This window comes from Clytia hemisphaerica, unplaced genomic scaffold (genome assembly GCF_902728285.1).
Source record: "Clytia hemisphaerica strain Z4C2 unplaced genomic scaffold, Clytia hemisphaerica genome assembly, whole genome shotgun sequence".
Taxonomy (NCBI): Eukaryota; Metazoa; Cnidaria; class Hydrozoa; order Leptothecata; family Clytiidae; genus Clytia; species Clytia hemisphaerica.
The window spans coordinates 1,136,291-1,154,422 of NW_027103638.1; the positions used below are offsets into that span (position 1 = coordinate 1,136,291).

General features: G+C 35.3%; 2 protein-coding genes across 2 annotated transcripts; both read left to right on the forward strand.

Annotated features, from left to right (window-relative positions):
* Positions 1-1,822: 1,822 nt before the first annotated feature.
* Positions 1,823-5,367, forward strand: LOC136802757 (uncharacterized). Its single transcript, XM_067059519.1, has 9 exons — positions 1,823-1,915; positions 2,154-2,216; positions 2,644-2,700; positions 2,943-3,020; positions 3,368-3,433; positions 3,749-3,817; positions 4,229-4,428; positions 4,668-4,827; positions 5,082-5,367. The coding sequence occupies exons 1-9, from the start codon at positions 1,900-1,902 to the stop codon at positions 5,225-5,227; spliced, it is 855 nt and encodes a 284-aa protein (XP_066915620.1). The 5' UTR covers positions 1,823-1,899; the 3' UTR covers positions 5,228-5,367.
* Positions 5,368-6,931: 1,564 nt separating this feature from the next.
* Positions 6,932-11,048, forward strand: LOC136802758 (uncharacterized). Its single transcript, XM_067059520.1, has 8 exons — positions 6,932-7,371; positions 7,716-7,854; positions 8,326-8,604; positions 8,908-9,405; positions 9,627-9,766; positions 9,963-10,046; positions 10,298-10,420; positions 10,703-11,048. The coding sequence occupies exons 1-8, from the start codon at positions 7,068-7,070 to the stop codon at positions 10,888-10,890; spliced, it is 1,755 nt and encodes a 584-aa protein (XP_066915621.1). The 5' UTR covers positions 6,932-7,067; the 3' UTR covers positions 10,891-11,048.
* Positions 11,049-18,132: the final 7,084 nt, after the last annotated feature.

An 18,132-nucleotide genomic window follows, 5' to 3' on the forward strand; every position in this document is an offset into this window, starting at 1 on the left:
GTTCGACTTCAAGATCAGAGTGGCCAGAATGAGGCGAATAGCAGGAGATGATTGTTGTTTTTGGGTTGCCTTTAAATGTGATAGACACAATGCGATCCGAAATCTTGTCGATTGATTGTATTAGACTGAGAAGTGACGACTTGACTAGAATCCCAACACCGCCAATGGTCGCGTTAACTGAAGACTTCCAAGCTGAGGCTGTAAAGAGCGTATATGGACCTATAGTATTGGTGCATATAGGCGGGTCACCAGCGGAGTGCATTATTCTATGTTCTTGTACAGCACAGATTGAGATGTTGTATTTGAGGGCCATAATTGGTAGCTCTTTTTTTGCAGACAAAGAGTTGAGGGTGCGGCAGTTGAGCTGACCAATAAACACATAAGAGGTTTGTTTTAAGAGTCCTTTTCTCTTTCTGACATCAGTCTTTACCCTCCCAAAGGGGTTTTGGATATCAACTTCATTACGAGTCCTTTGGACACGATCAGACATGAGTATAGAACGAGATAATTCAGGGGCTTCAACCCTGGTGCTGTTTTGAGACATTATCATGTTTTCTTGTAGCCGATGAGATGCAACGATGATTGGCCGGATCTGTCGTTGCCTTGGAGTGCTCTGTCTCAGAGCAGTGCACCAAAAGAGCTGCAATGTGAACACAGCCAAAGAGTCGATATGTTGACACCTGCCTTTGACACTACGACTACCCCCAAGAGATAGAAGTTGTTTGGTTTTGAAATCAGAGATTTTCCTTCTCCTAGGATAACTGCTGGTAACACTAACGAGCTCATCCTGCCCGGGTTTTGAAATCAGAGATTTTCCTTCTCCTAGGATAACTGCTGGTAACACTAACGAGCTCATCCTGCCCGGGTTTTGAAATCAGAGATTTTCCTTCTCCTAGGATAACTGCTGGCAACACTAACGAGCTCATCCTGCCCGGGTTTTGAAATCAGAGATTTTCCTTCTCCTATAGGATAACTGCTGGCAACACTAACGAGCTCACCCTATCCGGGTTTTGGAATCAGAGATTTTCCTTCTCCTAGGATAACTGCTGGCAACGCTAACGAGTTTATCCAACCCGGGTTTTGAAATCAGAGATTTTCCTTCTCCTAGGATAACTGCTGGCAACGCTAACGAGCTTATCCTGCCCGGAGCACTGGTTATGGCGCCAGTTGACCCGCCTTTCGCCCACTCCTATCGGTCTAAACAGCCCCACCACGAGAAGGTTGGAGTGGACTTGACTACCATAGGCTATATATTACGCAAGTCCGTCTGGAGCATTTTATAGATATCGACTGCTCATTTTCGATATCACCCCGGACGATGGTAGACCAAACAAGGCGACTACAATTATCTATCAAAATGTTGTTATTCTACGACAGAAGATGACAGTCCTATCAAAAAAAAGCCTACTGGTTAGTATAAGAATTATTTGAATTTAAATTTTACGGCTCCCTGATATGATTCCCCGTTAACATTGCTTCTTTTTTACAAACATGAGATTGTATTCAAACCCACCATCAAGTTTAAATTACAATGCAAAAGCTTGGTCGTTAATATCGTTGTTTTATTGTTTATTGTTTCTTTTTTGTTTCAGAACCGAAAAGAACGTCAAGCCCACAATTTGTCAAGCTGTCGTCCAGCTACACAAATTCATTTACGAAGTCTCTGCCCGGTGCTTGTGGAACACAAAATTTATCTCCTTCAATCAAAAGTACGTATATTAAGATTTGATTGACCGCTTTGTTGACAGCTAAACATAGATTTTTCATATTTTCAAAATACTCTCGAGCCACAATTCAGTATAGCAACATTTTTTTTTCATAAGGAGAAGGAATGAAAATATTGTGCGCTCCAGTTACTCACCGAGAGCTGCTGAAGACAGTTTTATACCATTGTCGTCAATGATAAACTTAACAGGTATTTTTTTGTTGTTCACAATGAAAACTTATTTTCTAAGACGAAGACAGCCTCTAGGTATATTCGAATTCTGTTGAACTCACGGAAGAACATTCACCTTACAAAAATTATATAGTCTTATATCATTCTAGTAATTTTACGTAGTTTGAAGTGTTGCTCTATGAGTGAGCATTGGCATAACAGGTAGATGAAGAAATTTCGACAGCTTTTCATACAACAACTTTTTATTGCTTTTTAGATGACAATTTTAATCCAGAAGATTGCATCGCTCCTGACCTCCTTAACAGACCTTCTGAAACAGGTATGTTTAATGATCATTTAATTAATTGAGTCTTTCAATCAAATACTCTTTCAATCAAATACTCTTCCAAATAGCTTCGTATTTAAGAAATTTAAGAAAACAGATTTTATCAATTTTATGTTACTTTTGACTTAGTTTACTACTCTCGGGTACCTAATAGCCGTCCCCCCCACTAATTAATTTTCCGCTCATCGATTTTTGGGAAAATGTTTTTGAAAGTTTCCTCTTTTGTATTAGCCTCCTTTTCAAAATTTTTCCACCCAGGACATTTTTATACCAACCCCCCCCCCCGCTTATTCCAACCCCCCCGGCTATTAAGGTACCTGAGAATATACTGACAGAATTTAATGGTCTTTGTCTGCTGCGCTAAAATTTTGTATATGGACATTGCTTTTCTATACCTGTATCAAACTTGATCTCTCTATAGTTTCTCGTGCTTCACCAACTTCGTTAAACTGTGGAAATAGCAAAAGTGCAAAACACCGTAAGTTTATTCACTGTTTTTTTATTTCTGTAACATAAAATTCATAGTTTTTACACTTAAGTTGATCTTTTATGATTTTTAACGATGCTACTTTATGAATTGAGTGAACATTAAAGGTATTTTACATGATGCTGGGCGTGGTCACGAGTTTTCACCTAAACGACACCCAGGTTTTCATGTGAATATCAAAAATAAAACGTACGGAATTAAATTGTCATTTAAAATGTCATTTCATTTTTAAGATATCGATTTCAACTCTGGTTCTCCGAACGATCTTAATCCTCCGAAAGATCTTTATTCTCCAAACAGTTCTGGAACAAGTATGTTATATGATCACTTCAGCTAGAATGTTTACCACTTTGTCTTTTCAGTCTATCTCTGTTTCCGAGCTTTATAAGAACGTCAACATTGCCAGTTTATTATTGGTAGATAATTTTGGAGTTTCTCTCTTATTTTCTTTCACAGCAAGTATTTTTTGTTCGATATCTTTTGGTCCGGGCCCAAGAAAACACTTTCAACTAATTTTGAACATATTTTAGGGGTAGTTTACTTTGAGGACGATATACTTTTTACTTTTAAGTTAAAATTATCAGAACTAAATGTCTAATTTTAAAGTTATTAGCTTAGAAGAGCTATTATGTGATATTTTACCAAACTCTCTCCATAGTTTCTCGCACAATCAACACACCATCGCGAAAATCGAACCATAGCAATGGCAAAAGTGCGAAACACCGTAAGATTTTTCTGTTTTGAATTCTTTCATGCACCAACACGGGTAATTAGGTCATGAAGATCCTTATCGACTGTGAGGATTTAATTTGATACTAATTCTGTTCTGCTTTCCGAAAGATAATCAAAATGATTTCCAAGTTTCTGCCAAGACAAATCTTTTGTGAAAATTGAACATAGATCCAAATGTTTCGATTTTCCTGGAGTATCTCCACAATACGATCACTGCAAAAAGAGTTAGGTCAATATTTAAACTCATTGTGTGAAAGTTTGCCTTAAAAAAACTAATGTTATATATCTTTAATGATTATCTTTATAGCGTCCCAGTCAAACCTACGCTCGAAATATGGAAATGGCGGAAAGAGCTTTAAGGAAATGCCAAACAAACGTAAGTACACAACTTTGGAAATCATTCTTTTTCCAATAAATTTAGAATCTTGAAAAACAGATATAATGACAAAGCAAGAAATAGTGAGAGTCACGATGTTCTAAAACCTTCTTTATTTGTGTACGGGTTTGTCAAAAGCAAACCAATATTTAGGGTCAGTCGGGCCCGTAGAACAATAAATCAGTTTAGCCTCGCTTTATACACCATATGTGATCAATTCGGTCCATAAGATCACAGAAGTGCACTTTTTTTTAAATTTTTGATCATTTAATTTTGTTAGAGTAAAAAGTAAATAATGGATCCTCTGTGTGCTCAAGTGTTTATAAATATATGAATTCTTTGTTTGTTTTTCAGACTGTATTGATACACTAGGCATTTACTTATCACAGTTCTTTCTTTTACCCCCTTCAGAATTCCAATACTCTGTTATGATGGAGATGCAAACTATTCGAAGGAACCAAGATCGGATTCTGCAATTCCTGGAGGATCAGCAGTGCACGAGTGATGAAACGGGTTTTGGTACTGAGGTTCCAGAACCTTTGAATACCATGGCAGAATTTATGAAAGAGGAGGCGGAACTGGAGGGATCCGAAAGAAAGAGAAGGGCAAAGGTATGTAATCGATATCTCGATGTTGTCTATGATGTAGCTAAATTGGCAGTTGGGTGAATTTAATACACTAGTCTTAAAGGAAAAACGAGTAAAGTTTAATACGACTATATTGAAAGTGGGAGAATAACGACCTCGAAAATTGATAAATTGCCACAGAGCAGGACGACCTGCATTTTGAATCGGAAAATTAAAAATAAGGATAATTAAAAAAACAAAAACTCATATGTTTTTCCTCTTAGCGGATGATCATTCAGCAAGCTGGTGGAAAGTGTACGCGGGACGCCGTCCGGAAAGCTTTAGACGTTATGATGACGAGAAAGCTACAAAGCAAATTTTCAAAGGACGGCCTGCAGAAGAAGAAAAAATTTACAGGCACGCAGCATCAAAAGTGTATGGAAGGTAAGACATTATTAGTTGAAACTTATATTAATTTATTGTTCTACGGGCTCGACCGGACTTGTTTTTTCCAAAATCGAAAAACTGATGATATAGAGTCATGATGGAATGGAGTTTATAACCTTCTCGTAGATATTTTTGCAACTGAAAAAGTGTAAATATATCCTAGAACTTGATTGAATAAGATATTGGTGAACAAATAATTGAAAGAACATGTTGTTCGGGTGTTGTACCTTTTTAAATATCTTATTTTACAGCTGTATTAATTCGAAAGTACCAAAAAGATGAGATCAATAGACTTTTGGTGGATGTTATTAAACGTGCGGTCGACAAAGAATCAGAGCCATCAGACCAAGCTGCTTGTGGAATTGACAATCCTGCAAATGACAACGATTCTAATTAAACAGTGAAAAATTAGTCCCCACCTAAGCTGTAAAGTCGAAAAAATACTTTCCGTAACTTTAACCTTACTTATCTAAAAGACATTTCATAAATCTCCAAAGTTTAATAAGAATTGCGTTTGCTGTAGCGATGAGTTATGGAAACTTTAGTGTACATATTTTTTAACCAAATTGCTAGTGTTCCAGCCCTGAAATTAGACAATTTCACTATCTCCTAAAGTATAAGGTTTTAGATATCCAATAAGCATAAATATGGTGTAATATCAGAGGAGGTGGTCAAAGCAAATTTCTCAGAATGAGCTAGAATGCTAAGCAACCACAGCCGCATGACCCGAAAAATTGAAGAAACTTTGTATTATCTTCAAAAATTAGAAAAGCTGCTGTAGTAATCCTTTCCTTTCGTTACTTTATTTTGTCGAGTTTTGATACTTCAGTTCATACCTTTCAAGTACTCTGTTATCCTCGATAGTGGGGAAAGAGATTGAACCCCAAATAAATACCTATTTTATGTAAATGAAGTGAACAACTATCCCTTTTCAAATATTAGGTTAACATATTCTATTGTATCTATTTATTTTATTTTCATTTAATCGTTAATTATTTTTCTCTAAGATATTATGAAATATTTTTACAAATTTGCCTTTTCGAACGAATTATCTTGTTATTATTGTAATATAATTGTAATATATGTATATCATATATAGAATTGTACATTTCTATTTATTTTTCTCGAAAATATTACGAAATACTTATACAAATTTGCCTTTCGATTTGCGAACGAATTATCTTCGATATATCATGTCATGTCTTCGATATAGGTATGGGTATAAAAAACTGATTGTGTTATATTGGTAATCAGGAATTTGATAATATAATGTCTTGTCATTAATGTCTTGATAAAAAAAACAATCCGTTCATAAAAACTAAAAATGGAGAAAGTTTTGCCATCTAAATGGCGACTATAAAAAGTCCTTAAAACGTCTGTAGCTCACTCGTGTTTGGGTCTAAAAGACGTCTGTAAAACGTCCTTTTGACGTCCACGTGTTGGAGTGACTCAGTTAGACGTCCATGTGACGTCTGTAAAACGTCCTTCCGACGTCTAAATTAAAAGAAACGTCCACATACCGTCCATTTCGCGTCCAATTAGGACGTCTTTTTCGGACCAAATTCGGACGGACGGAAGTGACTTCATTTTGCACGTCCATAGAACGTCCAACAGACGTCCCCGCTAGACGTCCTCCCGTCCAAAATGGACCTTCTAAGGACGTCCTTAGGACGTCTTGTGCCCACTGGGGTGTACCAATTTTATTTCTGACCACTGAAACAAGGATAATTTTGTAGTAGGAGCAATGGGAAAGTTATTTGTGGTTTTCATTGTCTGTAATCAGGGTCGCTGTGGGCAAATCAGGGGGTAAATACACCACTTCTTGGTAGTTGTTGCTGAATTTGAATGTTTNTAGAAGAAGGGGAACGTCACGACACACTGCACATACCGATTGAGACTAGGGTTACCATCACTTAGAACTGAAATTGTTAAGATTTAATTATTTAACAGAAATCAATCAAGTCTGCATTAGTAACTTGTTATTAAACTATCAACAATTGTTTACCTGTTTTTATTTTAACCTCATCCAACGATTCCCATCACCGATAAAAATAAGTGAAGCGTTATCGTTGCTTGATCTTGTGTTTTTTTTTCAGACTGAAGAGGTGAATGACATCACTTTTGCTAAAGACACAGTTGTGGTAACGGCTGGAGGAAGCATAGGCGTTGTACATTTCAACGGTACCAAATTTTCTTGCTTTGTTTGTGACAAGCCCCATTGTTGTCATACAAATTACATGAGAGAGATCAAAAATAAAAAGAAAAAGGACCTGCCTGATTATCTTCAAGAGATTTTTGCGAAACAAAGTGAGGTCAACCATTCAAAGGTGAAAGCCTCTTTGTCAAGACGAAAAATACCTTTCACCGTGTCGAATACTGTGACAATGAAACCACCGTCGGAGTATCTTCGAAATGAACATGGCGTATACTTCTGTGAAGATATAACAAAGGATTGCTTCTACTGTCAGAGAGAAACTCTGGCAACTTCCTCGCTAAAAGACATGGTGTTATATTACAAAAACAATTCATTTCCATGCAAAGGTTTGTTAAAACATTCACTTCAATAAATTTTACATCCTACAAATTAAATATTTATATTTCGTCCTCTAAATTATAGTAAAATTGCGGCTTATAGTAAAGCGGCTTTATTTGAAACAAGATTTTTTCTCCTATGAAAATTATTTTTTTGAAGATTTTCACCAAAGTGGCATAAAACTGCCAGTACCATAATAAAGAAAGTGTCTTTTCTTCCTGACGACTTACTTATTAAATAATTTTGATCTACGTTCAACAAGAGATAAGTTACAAAATAAAATTTTCATATATTGAAAAATATTGCCATATTTCCAAATTTTTGCTAATGAATTATATTTTATCCCTTCTAGTTGTCAACAAAGTGTGTCTTTCTTGTCACAAAGAATTGCCATATGATGGATTGGACGATTCCATTATCAACATGGAGAAGTTTCTCATCCATCACACGGTCCTCAGAGATTATATGTTTCATTTCCTGAATGGAAACAGGTACATAGTTTCCTCCCCCTTTATAAATGTTCTAATTTTGCCAATTTTTTGAAGTGTGGGGGAAAATGAAAAACTTCAAATGGGGGGAAACCAAGAGAGGGGAACCATAAATTTTGGAAATTTTGATTGAAAACTTTAAACTTGATTTAAGGCATTTTTATGTTAACCTTGTGGGGAACCGCAAAATCGTCAAATAACAGGGGGAAAGCAAAAAAGAGGAGAGAGCCTAAATATTTTTTAATATGGTGGGGGATAAAAAAAGAGGGGGGATTCGAGAAAAATTTCAATTTTTACTAGGGGGAAGCAACCCAGGAGGACACCATGCAGGTAAAAGAAAACTTTATCGACTCTGCTTTTACAGATAAAATTTGACTCGTACTCATTTGTTTAGGGAAATCCTAATTATGATATATATTGAACATGGCATTGATGATTTTTCTAACAATTGCTTTTTAACAACAATTTCTTCAGTTGTACCATGTTCAGTTATTATGAAGTTATGATGGCTGTTCAGAAAGATAGTGGAGATTTGGAATTGAAGAAGAGATTCTCGTACAACAATTTCCGTTCGTCTTGGTACGCATATCTGAAACTTCTTGACGTGTCATTTACCTCAAGTGCCGACTGCGATAAATGTGGCAAGGTCCCTGATATTGTTGTATGTGATGCCACCGGGATGGGTTTTCAAAAGAAGTTCCTGGCTTCTGGGCTGTGTGATACCGTACGAAGCAAGCCAATACAAAGATATTCGTTAGTATTATATTCACTTTTTAAATCTCGGAGAAAATAGCACAATTGCGTTTAAAGTAAAAGTTGGTCAACGGTGTTATGTTATTTACGCCTAAATATGAAAATATCCATCAAAATGTCCAATCCAGGCCAGATTAATATTGGTCTCAGCTCTGTTTCAAAAAATGATTACTGGCTTATATAGATAAGACCAAACTTTCTATGATAATTTTAGACAAACCTTTGTGTATAGTTAGTCGCTTGATACCTTTCTAGAAGGTAAAGTGAAACACTGTTTAATACTAATAGTCCTTATTTTTCTAGAAAGCATGGCAGTAGACTAGCGATCGACGATGCACCTTTCAGAAAACGTTTCAGGCGTTGGCTTGATGGGAAAATGAATCCTGCTGCCTCTCAAGCGTTCAGAAAAGACCTCCAGAACCTCAATAAACAGATCCACAAGGTCATTGAATGGGGTTACACCAAGTACCAAACTGACAGTCGCTTTCCAAAAGCTTTTAAGGACGTCCTTCGTTTGTTTGCATCTGCTTCTCCCGTTTGTTCTTATTTCCCTCCTAACGAAGATTCGACGAAACTTTCAATGAAAATGCTGGATGAAAACGTTAAAGCAGACAGTGAGACGATGCGTCAGATCCAAGAAGTCTTCCCATTGTTCCACTCGCTGCTCTCCATCCTACCTTGTTGCCTTCCCGGTGTTTGGAAAGGGCTTCTGCTTTATCTCTATGACAAGGCAAATGACCCTTTTATCAACGCAAGTGTTATCAACACTCCGAAACACCCGAAATCTGCTGAAATCAGCAGGTATTCTAGCTTATTTTCAAAATATTGTACTATTTGATTTCCTTTATCAATTGGATGGATTTGGAAAATAGACCAAAATTGAAAAAATCTCTATCAAATATAGAATTAAGATAAAACTGAAGTTTAAAAGAAAAGTATTGTCTCCTATTTAGAGAATGTGGACGATTATTGACGACTTCTATGATCTTTATCTCGTAAATTGTGAACACCTTTCATTTTAGTTTCCCAAATCTACCAAAATTACGCAAGCGTGGTTTCTTTGAGATGGATTTCGACAAAACAAAACAAAAGGATTGTCGAAAGAACCACACTGGCCATCGAAATTTGACCTCCGGAATATTTACCCTTTACTGTCAGCATGGTACGTCCTATTTCAGGTTTACAAATTTCTCCTGATGAAAAAAAGTTTGAACAAACATATACTTACCAATTTTTACCTAATAGACCGATCTAAATAATAATATTCACACAAGTTACTTAAACTTTACGATACCAAATTCATTTGCACTCTTTATATGACAAGCATCGCGCTGTATTCATCTTACCTTCATTTTCAGGTGTTTGTCTTGGTTACCAAATAATGGCAAAAAAGGAATCACCTGACGTTCCCTTCACAATTTTCAGAACAAGATTTCCTAAAGGTTTCGTTACCCTTTGTTTTTTTTTTGTCTCTCTGACTCTGATGGCCTCAGTTGCATTGTTGAATATTTGAGTAGTCCTGGCGGTTTTCAAAAGGATCCTCAACCCTGAATTTGAATTAGAAATTGAAAATTTTTGCACTCCTTAGAAAGAATATTGAATCTGCCGCTTCGACTTAATAGAACGTATCTTAATAGAACGTGTCTTGACCATCATGTACATTTTTTGAAAATTAATTTTACTATTTTTTCAGCACCGGGCATGATAATTTACGATAATGCTTGCAACTTGCATACTTATGCACTAAACCGAGACCCGCTATTCTTCCAACACACAAAATTTGTCGTCGATCGTTTTCATTGGAGGAACCATACAGGTTAGTCCAACGTTAAAAAAAAGTGAAAAAAAATAAATAAAACAATAGTAGTCTGAATAATACCATCGAATTACCTCTGTCTGAATAACCAAATTGTTAAGAGATTTCGATTGTGTTCAAAATCTAACAGCCAGAACGTTTTCAATTAAAAATGCATACAAAAGTTAACTTTGACTTTATTGGTTAGCTTTTAGCCGTCAGAATGTGTTGTAGATGTATATTAATTTCTTATATAGAGAATTAAAAAAGTTATATGCAAAACCTCTTAAAAATTCGTTTTAGCTTGTTCATTTGGCTACTGCATGAAACTTTACTCAACGATGCAACACATTAACTCGGAAGTAAACGAACAAGAGAACTCTAGAGTGAAAAAATTGAAGACGCAGCTTGCCTACATGACACCTGAAAATTTTATTCGGCACTGTGACTTATTTTTCTGGCACAGAAATCAAAAACGTATGCCATTCTAATAATATTATAATTTTTGTATCTTTAACTTTTTCTGAGGGAAAATTGATGCTTTACCTAATTTAGAATTGTTCTTAATTTAGCGTGACACCTTTTTTATATGTAATTCACAATATCAAATTTGATCTTGTAATTAGTGTGAAAGTTTTTTTTCATCTTGTAACTGTATTTTATTGAGAATGGAAAAATGAGATGGAAACCAGCCCGTACAATGATCTTACCATTACCCCATAATATTCTTTCAAATTATATAGAAATTTTACGTTTGGGCGCTTTTCTTCGGAATCTTATAAAGGCCGCCCAAATGACATAAAAGTGAATCCAAAAGACAAATTTCGCAGATGTAAGGGCCAAAGAAATGTCTTGGTTATAAAACACAGAGCTCTCCTGCCTTAGTGTCGTTTTTTCTATCGTTGCGTTATAGACCAACGTGTTTTTAAAATACGTTGCTCTACAACGTAAAAAATTTCGTTATCTCTTAATTAATGTACCTAGACTGTGCCATCTCTAATCTTACCGAGTACTTACGGGTTTTACAATTGAGCCTTACCTTTCCTGGGTGTCCGTCAAAGTAGGTTTTATTCGCACCGTGTTTGAAATTTAGCTTTACCTTATCCCGAGTATCCATATGGGTTTACAATCAAGCCTTCCCAAATTGCGAGTACCCATCACCCTGGGTGTACAATTGAGCTTTCTTTAATCCCAAATATCTATCACCCTGGGTTTACATCGGCCTTCTATTATCCTAAAACCCACAGATTTGTAAAGCCCGAAGGGCTAGATTTGCGGCTTTTATCGAAAAGTGAAGCCTAGGTTTGGAAGGATTTCCTACCAAAGTCATGTGACTAAAATATGCAATTTCACCAGTTTGAGAGATGTGAATTAGCGTTTGCCGCCTACTTTTTTTGATCTCGCGCTCCGAAAACAATTAAAATGCTAGATCCTATCCATCGGCACGAAATTTTAAAAGTCAAATTTTTGCTTCACTTTTTTTTGCTGGAGAAAGCTTAAAGTTGCCTATCTAGCCCTTCGGGCTTTACAGATATCTGTGCTAAAACCTCGTCAACCTGTTTATTTAAAAAAGTTTTTACAATTTGGCCTTCCACTTTAAAACATACACTGAAGTTGAGCCCAGTGATTTTGCACGTTACAGTTGCTCACAGCTAGATGTCTGTAAAATTTTGTTTTGAAAAGCAATATTTTTACGTTTGGGCGCTTTTTTCGGAATCCCATAAGACCGCCCAAATGAGATAAAACTGAATCCAAAAGACGAATGTAAAAGATACAAGGGCCAAATCTGAAACCTTTTATCCGTAAAATAGTGAAAATTTGTCTAAAAGTTATTCCACATCAGATTAGGTCAGATTGAATTTTTTAGGAACGCTTCCAAATTTGCCCTAAGTCAAAGTCTCGTCCATATAACAACATTGCTCACAGCTAGATGTCTGTAAAATTTTGCTTTTAAAATCAATATTTTTACGTTTGGGCGCTTTTTTGGAAATCCCATAAGACCGCCCAAATGAGATAAAATTGAATCCAAAAGACGAATGTAGCAGATATAAGGGCCGAATCTGTGAAACCTTTATCCGTAAAATAGTGAAAATTTGTCTAAAAGTTATTCCACATCAGATTAGGTTAGATTGATTTTTTTTCGGGACGCTTCAAAATTTGCCCCAAGTCATCAAAGTCTCGTTCATATAACAATTGCTCACAGCTAGATGTCTCTAAAATTTAGTTTTGAAGATCAATACTTTTACGAGTTTATTTCAGACAGTTGTCAAAAGTTAATCCTAGGATCTTGCCTGAGTTGATGTTAAAAATGCGTTCATTCTGTATAGTAATGAAGATTTCTTTGCTGGTATTATCAGCTATCAACATCGACTTGTCTGCATTCCCTTTCATTTGATTTTGGGTTATCCACTCAAAGATGATAGCAGCTCCAATCGAGAGCTCCTCACCAACCTGTTCCTAAGAACTATCACAAAAGGTGTTGTATCGTCTGCATAATTTAGTACATTTCTATTTTCGAGAAAGTAGAACAAATCCCTCATGTAGATGTTAAATAGAAGTGACCCTAGAATGGATCCTTGGGGAACACCTACTTTTATATCATGCCAGGTACTGTAATGGTCGCCAATTTTTGTTCTTTGCTTTCTATCTGATAGATAGGCTGCTATGAGATCTAAGGCACTCCTTGAAAACCCGTATATATGCTTCCCGTTTAGCAATCAATAGTTCGTACGATATGCAGTCGAAAGCTTTTGATAATTCAATGAGTAGCGCTGCAAACTTTTTCTTTTCATCTGTAGCTTTCCTCCAAACTTCAGTCATCACTAAAAGTGGAGTCTGCGTACTCATTCCTTTTCTATATCCAAATTGCCTATCGCTCAAAATGTTGTTAAAGTAGGTTGAGACTTGGGTATGTATGACTTTTTTTTAAATTTTTGACAGAACTGGGAGAATACTCACCGGTCTGAAGTTGCCCTTGTCATTCTTTGAACCTTTTCTCTTATAATAATAAACAGGTGTTATATCGGCAAGTTTCAATTCTTTTGGAAAGGAGCTTGACTCGAAGGACGTATTAATTTCTGAGCATAAAAACTCGGAAAACATATCACAATATTCCTTTATGATTTTTACTGGAATATCTGAGCTTGGCTGTGATTTTCCTTTGACTAAGTCCTTAATAATTTTCCCTACTTCCTCTTTTCTTTTATCTTGTCTTCACTGTTGTCCCAGTTTTTAAAGTATGAAATTAATTTATTTTTTTTTAATTTTTCTGTCTATTCTATTTAGATTTCTTAAATTCAATTTTTTTTAGTGAATCATAAGACCGCCCAAATTGGGTGTTTTCTTTATGGAATTTTAAGAATTACAGATTTGTATAAAGTATGTTTCATTATAAGATTCCAGTATGATTATTTGTTTCGTAGCAGATGTAAGGTCCAAATCTGAAATCTCTATGCGTAAAATCGTGAACATTTGTTTTGGTAAAAGTTATTTTACATCCAGATTAAGTTCGGTTAATTATTTTTGGGAACGCCTTAAATTCTGCCTAAAAAAGTCAAAGTGTCACCCTTATAACAATTGCTCACAGCTAGATTTCTGTAAAATTTTGTTTTGAAATATTTTTACGGTTGGGCGCTTTTTTCGGAATCCCATAAGACCGCCCAAATGACATAAAACTGAATCCAAAAGACGAATGTAGTAGATATAAGGGCCAAAACTGACACCTTTATCCGTAAAATGGTGAAAATTTTTCTACAAGTTATTCAACATCAGATTAGGTTACATTGAATTTTTTCGGAACGCTTCAAAATTTGCCCTAAGTCAAAGTCTCGTTCATTTAACAATTGCTCACAGCTAGATGTCTGTAAAATTTTGTTTTGAAGATCAATATTTTTACGTTTGGGCGCTTTTTTCGGAATCCCATAAGACCGCCCAAATGAGATAAAATTGAATCCAAAAGACGAATGTAGTAGATAAGGGCCATATCTGAAATCTCTATGCGTAAAATTGTGAACATTTGCTTGGGTAAAAGTTATTCAACATCAGATTAGGTTAAATTGAATTTTTTAGGAACGCTTCAAAATTTGCCCAAAGTTAAAGTCTCGTTCATATAACAATTGCTCACAGCTAGATGTCTGTAAAATTTTGTTTTGAAGATCAATATTTTTACGTTTGGGCGCTTTTTTCGGAATCCCATAAGACCGCCCAAATGAGATAAAACTGAATCCAAAAGACGAATGTAGCGAGTCGTGATGTAGCAGATGCAAGGGCCAAATCGGAAATCTTTATCATTCTATCCCCCACTGAAAATTCAATATTGCTTAACATCAACATCCCATTGGATTTTTTTAACCTTAGAACAATAGAATTTTATATCACCATTGGAATTAGAGATTTTTATCCCCACTGAGGAAAAACTTCCGCCGCGGCTGTGAGGCAGGGGTATCAAGATGTATGTAAAATTTTGTTTAAAAAATCAAAATTTTACGGTTGGGTGCTTTTTTCGGAATCTCATAGACACCGCCCAAATAAAATAACACTGAAACCAAGACGAAATTAGCGTATGTATGCGCCAAATCTGAAATATTGATTAGTCTGTGCTTGGTTAAGATTCAGTCGGGAAAAAATTACAGAATTTTGAAGACCTTTTTTTTTCTTTTAAAACTTTGACCAGTCAAGTAGATCGTGCTTTTCAATACTGAAATGAAAGACAGATAATTAAAGAATGGTGTAAGGAAGCCGAAAAAATGAATGCTAAAATCAAGGAAGACAACACAAAATGGAAAGTCCGGGGGAGCCCGCGAAAAAAACTCTATTTCAAAAAGATCATTGTAAAAAGTACGAGCGGTTTATAGAGGCCCATGTGTCTCACGGTGGCCCGCAAACCTGTAAAGCTTTATTATTATTATTAATTGTGGCTGCGTTTAGACCAACTGGCATTTGTAATTTGGCATTTGCTCACGAGGGAGTCGATTCCAATAGCTTTTCCATTGTAAAACAGAATTCTTCAGCTCTTGCAGGAATGTCCTCCTAACTTCCTTGAATGGTCATAATATCACAATTATTACGAAAGATTTAAAAAATACCGTATAGGCTCCTCAAATTGAGAGTTCTTAAAATATTTTTAAAATCAGGAAAAGTCTATTTTGGAAAGCTTGATGGACTCCAAAACATTTCGCACTGTTAAAAACACGATCCTGGCAGGTTGCCATATATTTCCCAAGCAGTCAAAATAATAAGTTACATGGAAAAATTAGCCTGTGTTTGATAAGCGTTAAGGCTAGGTATCTACTCCTTAGGAGGTCTTTAGGAGGTTTATTTATTATAACACTCCCTTCTCACAGACCCGGTAGGATTTTTTCAGCCAGTGGGGGTAAAAATAACGGACTGAATTTCAATGGAGATTGTATTCATTCTCCTATTATTTTTTGATCGGGCAGTTAAATTCTTTTCTTTTTCAAGTGATAAATTCATTGGGGATTGAAAGGAAAGCATAATATTTTGCATTGAGGATTGGTCTGTGTAATTATTTTTAGTGAGGACAAAAATTGGAGTATAATTTTCCACCGGGGACGATATTTTGGTCAGTTTTCCAGTGGGAAGGTTTCCCAATGGGTCTGTGAAGGAAGTGTATTATCATGAAGGTAATAAAGATACAGATAGAGCGAAAATGTCTCGGTAATGACCTAAATGGTCGTTGAAATCTTTTATAAATCTATTTATAGCGGCTTTTCTTTGATGTACCATCATTGGAAGCAAAAAACATCAATTTATAACTTTATAAGAACAGAAAGAGGCTGATCCGTTGATTTTGAAAAACTTAATTTTGCGAGAAATCTTAGTTAAAATGCGATTCGAAATAGTTTCAACTGATTTAAGGATAAAAGAATATATTGATTTCATAAGAATATATTTTTGGGCTGGCATTTTGTTAACTTTGAGAGTTGCATCACATTATCATTGAAAGTTTCTTCTATGGAAATCTTCACGTCTAAGTAGGCAGCGGTTTTCATACTCTGACAAAATGATCGATACAAGGTTCCTAATCGTAACACGTAATTCTTTTTTAAATCTATCGATGGATTTATGGGCAGCTTCCCCTAGAAGTTTAGAGTATTGTGCTTATTATGTGAAGTTTTTTTCAATTTTTCATGACAAGGCTATCATATTTCAATATACTTGTTAAAAATGTAATGTCTTTTCATTCATCTTAAATATTCCCACGAGTATACCCAAAATTAATCATCTTATTCCCAAAGCATGATAAATCAGAATAGAACAAAAGGCATTGACTCTCCATCTATCTTTATTACCTTCATGGTATTATAAAGGGGTGCCAAAAATATATCGACTGGGAATTTTTTTTTAATTTTAAAATTTCGTTTTCAGAATGTAAGCAAAATATGTACAAGGTGTCCTGAAAAAAAGTCCTGTGTCAGAACATGACTACACACAGAAAAATTTTGTGTAGTTTCAAAAACTAAAAATTCATATTTTAGTACGTTAATTATGTTTATAAGTTTATTGCGTTTCTGTTTCATTGTAATCATTTAAGTGTTAATTACTGTGTTGCGTTTAAGAGAGATACTAGACATACACACACAAAACCTTTTCTGTTTGTAGTCGTATTCTGACACAGGACTTTTTTCAGGACACCCTGTATAGTGCTGATATCAAAAGCAAATGATGAAATTGTATTAAAGAATAATCAGTTCAATTTTATAAACATAAAGATCAATTAGTTTTATTTATGGTAAGTATTTATTTAATATAGAAATTTCTCTTGGACGTAAAAATCTTTGGAATTCAAAAATAATTTTTCAAAATGGCAGCAACTTTCCGGTGGATGAAAATCTTTTTCCAAGCTAATTTACTAAGAACAGTAAAAACTTATTTAAAATTCCTAATAAATCAATTAACGACACATATCTTGCAATGTCCTTTCCACCATTATACTCGAACATGAATACATATTCTTAATAGTATCAACGATCACCTATAAAAAGAGGAAAAAGTGTTACATGGTTTCAAATGCAATTCAAAATTTCTCGAAAAAAGTTAATAAAACCAGTTAAACGGGGATGTTAATTGACTGGATAGATGATTAGTTTACAATGTTTTGACTGCGTTTTTAATGTAGCTTTGACAGGGGGGTCCATGTACAAAACAGCGGCATGTATCAGTACTTTGTAGCAAATTTCGATTTTAAACACCCACCCACCCCTATAGTACAAAATGTACAAAATACTATCCAGCAAACTCCCAAAAACACCCCAACACCCCCTATATTTTACAATATACTATCCAGTACTATCCAGCAAACTCCCAAATACACCCTGACACCCCCTTACATAGTACAATATACTATCCAGAAAACTACCAAATATATCCCTACACCCCTTCATAAAATAAAAATTTTAAGCCATAAAACTTGAAACTTTGGAGCAAGTTTTTTATTCTTCCCATAAAAAATATTTTAAAAAATGTTCTCGAAAATTGACAAAAACAATTGAGAATTTAAAAAAATTTATAGTACACGTATACTAAACAGCAAATCAGAAATTTGACCCTGACACCCCCATGTACAGTACTAAACAGCAAAATTTTTTTGAAAACACCCACCCACCCCATGATACATGCCGCTTTTTTGTACATGGACCCCTGGCTTTGGAATAACTACAATCTCTATGCAAGCTCAGCGTTTTGGAAATTATAATGTCAGATTGGCTTTAACA

Coding starts and splice junctions, on each gene's coding strand:
- LOC136802757 (XM_067059519.1), top strand. Junction 3,021..3,367: donor TCCAAACAGTTCTGGAACAA/GTATGTTATATG, acceptor CTCTCTCCATAG/TTTCTCGCACAATCAACACA. Junction 3,434..3,748: donor TGGCAAAAGTGCGAAACACC/GTAAGATTTTTC, acceptor TTATCTTTATAG/CGTCCCAGTCAAACCTACGC.
- LOC136802758 (XM_067059520.1), top strand. CDS start 7,068: ATGAGAGAGATCAAAAATAAAAAGAAAAAGGACCTGCCTGATTATCTT. Junction 10,047..10,297: donor CAGAACAAGATTTCCTAAAG/GTTTCGTTACCC, acceptor CTATTTTTTCAG/CACCGGGCATGATAATTTAC. Junction 10,421..10,702: donor TCATTGGAGGAACCATACAG/GTTAGTCCAACG, acceptor AATTCGTTTTAG/CTTGTTCATTTGGCTACTGC.